This window comes from Merops nubicus, unplaced genomic scaffold (assembly GCF_000691845.1).
Source record: "Merops nubicus isolate BGI_N331 unplaced genomic scaffold, ASM69184v1 scaffold30885, whole genome shotgun sequence".
Taxonomy (NCBI): Eukaryota; Metazoa; Chordata; class Aves; order Coraciiformes; family Meropidae; genus Merops; species Merops nubicus.
In genome coordinates this window covers 205-8,613 of record NW_008612135.1, presented here as the reverse complement: position 1 = coordinate 8,613, position 8,409 = coordinate 205, and the positions used below count along the sequence as shown (strand labels likewise).

Genomic DNA, 8,409 nt, shown 5'->3' with positions numbered 1-8,409 from the left:
GAAAGAGAAAGGGAGTAAGGGAGAGAGACTTATCGATTAGAAAAGTAAAATGGTTTTAATGAAAATAATAACAATACAATGGAATATATACAAACATATACAAAACCAGTATTGAACCCAACTCCCCCTGATGGCATTATGTCTCCGTTACCCTGTGGAACAGGCCCAGGGGAAAAGTCCCAGGCTGGACTCAGCCACAGATGGCAACTGGGCACAGAAGCTGGATTCTGGAACTCTGTTCAGGGACACAGGGCTCTGGATCAAAGGCACAATGGATAAAGTCCTCCTTGGATGCTGGCCATTGAAGGAAGCAGCAAAAGAGAGGAAGGGGCTTGACCCTTGTGATCCTTCAGCTTTATACTGAATATGAGGGATATGGGATGGAATACCCCACTGGTCAATTTAGGGTTGCCCGTCCTGTCTTCTCCTCCCTCCTTTTACTTTCTGCCCCCTCTGTGTGGAACACAAGCTTTAGCAGGGACCCTGGTCTGCACACCAGTACTTGGTGGTAACTCTAAACATGGAGCGTTATCACTGCTAGAAGCAGTCAGTCTGTGAAAATCTGCTGTTAGCTTCAGCAGGTGCAGCTAGTTAGAAGAGCTTTAGCTAGAAAGTAAAATCACTGAACAGAATTAGTTCTGTCCTACCCCAAATCAGGACGCCAACCTGTTTCCTTCTCTTTTTCACTCCTCATTAGGAAATCAAGGAGTATTTCTGCAGAAACCTGGCAAAGCCTGCTGATGATGATGTAGCGGAACGTATCTTTCTGATCGCAGAGGATATGATCCATCTGACATATCACCTCAAGGATAAATACATTACTGCCTCAAAGAAGGATTTCTTCAAAGAGGCAGAGGGGGAGAGAAAAAGCAGTGAAACTGTCATGACCCCAGAAATGTGCATCACATATCAGGTATGGAGAAGAATGGCTTCTATCTTGAACTTTTTCTAGATTGCAAGACACAAAGGGAAAGTGAAATGTCAGTGGGAGGACTACAAGCATGACACATTCTGTGCTGCCCCTCTGCTGCACCTGCACCCCTCCCTCCCAGACAGCCTCCAGGCTGACCAGGGAATGCCCCTGGAGATGCATTGCCATGCTGGAAGTCACCGGGCATGCAGGATGTAGTGCAGTGTGAAAGGCTCTAGCCATGGTCATCTTCCCAGACAGTGTAGACACAGGCACTGGGATCCTGCAAGATGCTGGTTTAGCAGCTGTTGGGCTCAGTGTGGTGGGTTCATGTCAGGGAAGCTGAAATTTCCTCTGCCATTCTCTCTTGAAGGAAAGATACAGAAGGGAATCAGAGCCAGACGTCCTGGGTTCTAGCTCCAGTGCTGCCATGGACTTCTTGGGTTACATCATTGCTTACATCTCCCTGAGTTTACTATGCAGACACAGAACAAGATGCTGAGGCTTAATGCATTGGTGATACATAGATACCCCAAAATAAAAGATATTCCAGAAGAAGTGAAGTGCTGTCATCAAGGAAAAGTCTTTTGGGATGCAGGGGTCACTCCACTGAGGTCATTGTAACTAGTGATAGTTCAAGAGGCAGTGGGCTTGAGTTGCACCAGGGGAGGTTTAGGCTGGGTGTGAGGAAGAATTTCTTTCCTGCCAGAGTGGTGAGGCATCGGCCCAGGCTGCCCAGGGCAGTACTGGGGTCCCCATCCCTGGTGGGGTTCAAAAAACATAGGGATGTGGTACTGCAGAACATGGTTTAGTGGTCATGGTAGTGTTGGGTTGATGGTTGGTATCAATGATCTTGGAGGTCTTTTCCAATCTTAATGATTCTATGATTGACGAGAGTCTGTAACCGGGGGCAGAAGGCTGTAAATTCTGCAGTGATGCTGCACAATTACACTTAGGAAAATCAAAGAGATTGCAAATACAGGAATTTTTAAATGTTATGTATGTTTTTTTAAGATTTTGTATTTCTCTTTGGGGAGAGTCCACAGAAGGCGATTGCTGGAGTGCCATCCTTTCATCTCTATCCCTGCCAGACCAGCTCCAGCTATATAACAGCAGAATCAGCAATGTGCAGGACATGGCACCTGGCTGACATTACTGGTGGATTCAAAATCAAAATGAAGTCTAATTAATCACTGACCATGGGTTAGATGTTTCAGTGGTGGAAATCAGTGTCACTATATTAACCCTAGTGGAATTGTGCCAGTTTCTGGTAGCAAATACCTGGTCCCATGCACCAGCTGTGCTACTGTCTTTCACCATCTTACCTGCTTGCAGGCAGGGTCCACTGAGAAAGACAAGAAGCTGCTGCAGCTGTACAAGTTGTTGCAGGAGCTAATGGTGGAGGAGAAGCGGCTGAAGCGACAAGTCCGGCAATCTGAAGCAGAGGTAACAGGGAGGCATCCACATTGTGTCAAAATTTGGTCAGGCATGAAAACAGTTTCAGCTGACTGGTTGCCACAGCATCCTCACCATAAACTGTGGTAAAAATAAAAGCCTGGTGTCACAAAGCTGGCCTCCATGCTTTATCAAGCTCGCAGCCTAGCCACAGTTTAGTAAAGATGTAGCTTTGGTACGTTTATGGAGAATCATGCACCTTCCAGCTTGTGCTCTTACTCTTTGCTCTCTGGGAGGAAGAGAGTTTGAGAGAGCAAATGACAGCGTATGAATTGGGGCGTTTGGAAACATATCTGCCTAAGGCGTGGGAATGAGGCTAAAAGAGAGGCTATAGTCTGTAATGTCCTATCTAGTTGCTAGGCATTTCCAGGAAGTCCCATCCAAAATACTGAAGTGACTTTTTTGGGGAGCTGTAGGGAAATAACTTCATAAAATACATTGCTTGTACTGTTAATCACACTGTGACTGGTGTAACAAATTCATCTGCTTAGAAATCTCTGTAATGACTTCATGATAAATACAACCCTCCTAGCAGATGGAGGCAAAGCTATTGGATTTTATTTTTCTAAATGTTTTGAGGAAGATGAGCCCCTGAAGGAGCTGGAGAGAGGATGCTCAGAATATTAGTAATAATTAAGAACAAGATTGCAAAATTTTTTTCTTTTTTTTTTTCTTTTCGGAAATTTGAAGCCAGTTCACTGTGACCTTGTGAACTACCTTGCCAAATTTCTCAGTCTTGATGTATCAACAGAGAAAATACTTGTGTTGCTCATGCTGTGTATCCTGCTAAGGCAAAGAAATAAGCCAAAGCTATCAGTGCAATTTCAAAAGCAACGGCAAGACTATGACTCCAGAAGAGCTTTCTGGATTAAGAATGTCAATAATTGTGTTGAAGAATTTAATACAGAATTTCATCCATTCAGAATTTCATGCTGATCTATCAACAGCATATGAACATATTTGTGTAGATCTATATTTAACCTTCTGCTACAGTTCTTGTTTGCAGTATCTGCTCTGTTAGTGTGTGAAGCATGTAAAAATACTGTTATTGTGTGGGAAAGCTGAGGGGACTTGCTTCTCATTTTTTGGAAGGTGTTGGACATTTTGAAGGTCCGTGAGAATGAAGAAACTGCTATTAAATTATCAGTTTCAATGTATGATACAGAAAGGAATAAAAACAGAAGACAACAGTATGAAGCCATGGTAGGTAGACTTCTTTAATCCCAGTATTTATTACATGTATACAATGAAATTCAGAATAAACTTTTGCTGTCTGAGGAATTATCTCCAAAGAGATTTTTGTACCATTAAAATATCATGGGTCAAGTCCCTATCAGGTGTAAGTCAGCACAGCTTCAGTTGACTTTGCTTGAAAATATAACATGATTACACTGTGGCCTTTTGACTTTCTGGAAAGACTCTCATCACTGAGGAAGATTATTGTTTTATTTAGAGAATAAAATAATTAACAAGGATAGTTGATAACACGGATTATGGGGAGACTGTGACAATGGAATCCAAACTGTGTCTTTCTAACAAGGGCTCATTTTATTAGGTAAACATGCACTTCTTTTTGTGGTATGAATCTGTTGTTTTCTTGGTTTTCATTATTACTTGCAAAGCAAACTTTGTTCCAGGATCTCTGTTGAGGAATTAATAACTTATGAATGTTCTGGACCAAGACAATAATATTTTGCAAGATCTCCAAGGTGATTCATGTGAATAGTTTTTAGACTGAGCTTTCCTGGATAGAGAGGTTATAAAAGGTGATACTCGATTTTTCATGCCAAACTTGTGGTGTGAAGAAAAAAGAGGGGCAAAGATCCAAGAACCAGCTGCAAACTGGTATTGCACAAAATACCCTGTCCTGGTTTCTTTCTGTCCAAACAGAAATGCATTTTGTAGAGCCCTTTTTGCATGTGGATAATATATTTGGTGTAAGAGATGTCTCTACAATTAAGGAAATTGGGAGAAATGTTAAGAAGAAAGATAGAAAATAAGCTACAGAATAAAAGCTGTACTGGGGAAGCGTTGTTAGGCAAAAGTAATTCAAAGCAGTAGTTTTGATCAAATTTTATAGGAAAAAGAAACAATATTTCCACCCTGGGGTGGAATAGTTTTGTCCTTTGCTTTTTTTCGCCTTATCACAGAGTATTTGATGAAGCAGGTGAATGGGACCATGACTCTCTCTGTCCTTTCCCCTCCAGAAGCAGACAACAGAGGATGAGCCCCCAGGACAAAAGGAACAAAATCTGGATTACTTGGCACCTTTCCTTATTCAAATGGGCCTCAGCGAGAAAATGACCAAGGGGCAGGCCCTGTGTGTCAGAGATGTCTGCCTGACTGATTTCAAGCATCGTCTCATTAGAAAAGCTAATATCATCCAGGCTCGTTTGGAAAAGGTATTCCTAGCCTTGCTCCAGGATGCACGTGTTACTGGAGTCTCTTCTGCTCTGGCAGGAGGGTTACCCTCACCCCATTGGTACTGCAGGCAAGAAACAAACCTCCTTTGATTACTTTGAGAGCCAAAACCGTGCCTGTATATTTATTGTGGTGGTTAGCATGTGAAATCAAAGAACAAAATAGCTCCAGGCTGAAGTTTAGTCCCTATCTCAGTCAGAGCTGATTTGGCTCTCCAGTGGTTCTTGACTATAGTGAGACAACACGTTTAGCTTTTACTGCCTCTCACTGTTCCACTTTTTGATTCCCCCTGTTTTCTTGTTCTTTGAGACCTCATCTCAAACTTGCTGCCTCCCATGAAAATAAATTAGCTGTGATGTGTGGTTTCCTTCAACCCAGCTCATTGAACTTTGATTTGCACTTTGCTCCTCTGTCTCCTTTCTTTTACCATGATTTCTGGTTGCTCACTCCCCCAACAGGCAGTGGAAGAGCTGCAGAAGAAGGACGAGTGGTTTCAGGAAAACCAGAGCCGGCTCAGCGCAGAGGAGGAGGATGTTTTCCTCGCCCGTCGCTCTGAAACCATGTTCCATATCCACATTCTCACACTGAGGCTCAACAGGTATTGAGAATTACTCCCAGAGCAGTGCCCAGAGGAGGTCTACGAGTCAGCCCCACCTCAGGAAGTCAGTACAGAAGCTGTTCTGTAAAATATTCTGCTCAATGATGTCACCCTTCTCCTTCTAGGGAGAAGCAGATGGCACCACAGAAATGCCTGGCTCTTGAAGAGAAGCTGGGCAGGGATCCTCGCCTCAGTGAGCACCTTGCACATGCCTGATTTCTTTATTCCTTTGCTCCAGATGCTGGAAATTACTGCTGAAGCCTCTTAGAAGCAGCCCCAAAAAATGTGGAAAGGTTTTCCCATGTGCTTGCAGTAAATCTTTCATTGTCATCAGATTAATGGAGATTTTAATAAACTTGTAGCATTTCTCTGTCTTTCTCTTTTGTTTTAAGGCCCATCTACAATAACATCAACTGTCTTCTCATGCAATTCCATCATGTCTGAGACTGAAGTCTAACAGTGACTCTAAAGTCTGCTTCAGAAGTTGCTATGAATTCTGTCTGCTGGATTGCAAGGCTTTTCTTCCCCAAACCTGCTCCCTAGCTGCTGACATCAGGAGCAGGATTATTTGGGGAGACAGATTATTTTCCAACATAATATTTCAACACGTTTATAATTTGGTTTTATGTATTTCTAATTTGGGGTTTTCACAACAAATACACAAATTCTTTGACCCCATTTAGAGCTCTCTGTTAACTGCAAAACCCAGTAAAGACTAAGGCTCAAATTAACAAACTTTGGATTTGAACTTCTTTATTTTTCCTCTTTCAGTGTCTCCACTCACCATTCACAAATATTGGCAGACAGGGTAAAAAGTCAAGAGAAATCCAGAAAGCATTTGAAATCCAAGATATTTTAGGTAATTGAGTATTTTGGTTAATAGCCATTCCCCGAGATCCACAAGTGGAAGCCAGTACGTGTGTGCCATGTATTGGTATTTATATAAGTCCCTGAAGCTGCTAGGAAACAATTTCTGATGTTACTTATTGTGCTTTAGGCCCATGGACACCAATGGTGGTTCTACTTACAGTTCCCAACAGCTACAGTCTTCAAGAAACAACCTCAAATTATCATCCTCAATGAAAACTGTACTCATTGCAGCTGGGTGAAGGCAGAAATGTGTTTACACCCAAAATACAGCATGAACAGCAGATTAAACCTCTTGTTTTATGGTAGCTGTCCATTTTAAGTGTAATAGATACACTAAAGGGCTTTAACAGAGAAAAGTCTCCCACAGCTATTTATTGCATCAGAAGCCACCATTAGCTCATTATGTCTAATCTGAATATCCTAGGTCATTAACATTTACCAAATCACCCTTACAGAGAGCCCACCAACTTAAGTGTTGTTTGAAGGATGCACTCCACTGGGGGCTCAGAAACGGAGAGCAGAGAATTTGGGTTCTCCTGCAGGAGACAGTCATAGGAGATGACACCCACCACAGCAAATCCTCAGGTCTGTCGGGACCTCCCAGCTCCCAGTTTTGGAGCTCTGAGCTGTTTCATGACAGCACATCATGTTCCAAGCCATTCAACAACATTAGCAGTGTATTTCACCCTAAGGCACTGTTTCTGTCAGCTCTCGTGTGGCAACCTAGCACAGATAGGCCAAGAAAGCAGAAAGCTTAGAAACTGCTCCTTCTTCAAGAGCAAGAGGTACTCCGATAAGAACACTGCTGAAAAAGGAACATCAGGAATTTCAGGAACTAGCCAAAACAATTTCCAAATCATACAGACAGCGAGCTGCTGAAATGCTGGGGTCTGAACCCCGAGCCCCGAATTAAAGTTGACATGTGGGTGATTCCCACAGCCCTTCATACAGAGGTGGTGAGTTTGCCTTATAGCTTCCCCCCAGGGTGCGGCCGGACCTGCAGGGAGAGCCAGAAGGGAAATGAGCCCCAGGGGTCCCGCATTGAGTGAACAAACATCAGGTGGCTGCTTGGGGATAAAAGCTGGGACCACTGGCAGGGAGTCAGGAGTGTCTGTCTGTGGGGGGCACTCCCCAGAGCTTCCTGGTTCAGGGGAGACCTCCTGACTCTCCCTGGAGCTGGGCCCCAGTCTGTTTAGACCTTTGTGAATGCGGGTTGGTCGGGTGAGAGTCGCCATGTGGGCACCTTTCTCTTATGTGTTTAACTGGCTGGTCTGGCTGTTTCCCATGCCAACTGTGGGCAACCTCAGGTCTCTGTTTGTACCACCTGTTGTGGGCCGAGTCACATCATTTGTGGGATTGGTGGGGGTGGCGTCAATTATGTCCCAGCTGATTGATCTGTTTGGACCCCTGGTGGTCATTCATATTGTAATGTTTTTGTTTATGATACAGTCTGCGGATTGGTTTCTCTTTCTGCTGGCTGTATCGTTTTTGTTGGGCCTCGTCATTGGCAGAACAGCTGCTGAAGGACTGAGGGACCTCAGGGAACTGGGGAGAAAGGAAACCCTAAGGTCTCTGAATAGAAAGGGAAAAAAAAGCAGCAAGTCTGTGGTTATGAACTCATTAGTCTTAATACAATGCCAGAAAAGAAACCAGCACAAATTAATCTAAGAATCCTTTTACAGGCACTGGGGATGTAGCAGCTGCCAAAAAATCAGCTAGTACTTATTATCAAGGACTAGCATCAAACTAATTTGATTTCCTCTTTTGATGGATTCGTTGGCTTCTGACACAGAGAGAGAAGCATTAGAAGCTTCTCCTCAGCCAGGTAGCCAAGAAGGCCACCAGCATCCTGGCCCAGATGAAAAATCAGTGTGTGCAGCAGGAGTATGGCAGTGATGGTGCCCCTGGACTGGGCAATGCAGAGGCCACAACTTGAGTGCTGTGGTCAGTTTTCGGCACCACAGGATCACAAAGTCCTTGAGGGGCTGGAGCAGGTCCAGAGAAGGGCAACAAAGCTGGTGAGGGCTCTTGGGAACGTGGCTTGTGAGGAGTGGCTGAGGGACCTGGGGGTGTTTAGTCTGGAGAAGAGGAGGCTAAGGGGAGACCTTGTTGCTCTCTACAACTCCCTGACAGGATGTTGGAGTGAGGTGGGGGT

At 44.0% G+C, this 8,409-nt stretch overlaps 1 protein-coding gene across 1 annotated transcript in view; it reads left to right on the top strand.

Annotated features, from left to right (window-relative positions):
* Window positions 1-5,600, top strand: part of CCDC135 (coiled-coil domain containing 135) — a 14,912-nt gene extending 9,312 nt beyond the window's left edge. Inside the window, 6 exon segments of the mRNA XM_008941462.1 lie at window positions 698-913; window positions 2,246-2,356; window positions 3,458-3,568; window positions 4,573-4,767; window positions 5,245-5,384; window positions 5,510-5,600. Coding sequence (XP_008939710.1) covers window positions 698-913; window positions 2,246-2,356; window positions 3,458-3,568; window positions 4,573-4,767; window positions 5,245-5,384; window positions 5,510-5,600 — 864 coding nt within the window.
* The last annotated feature ends 2,809 nt before the right edge of the window (window positions 5,601-8,409 follow it).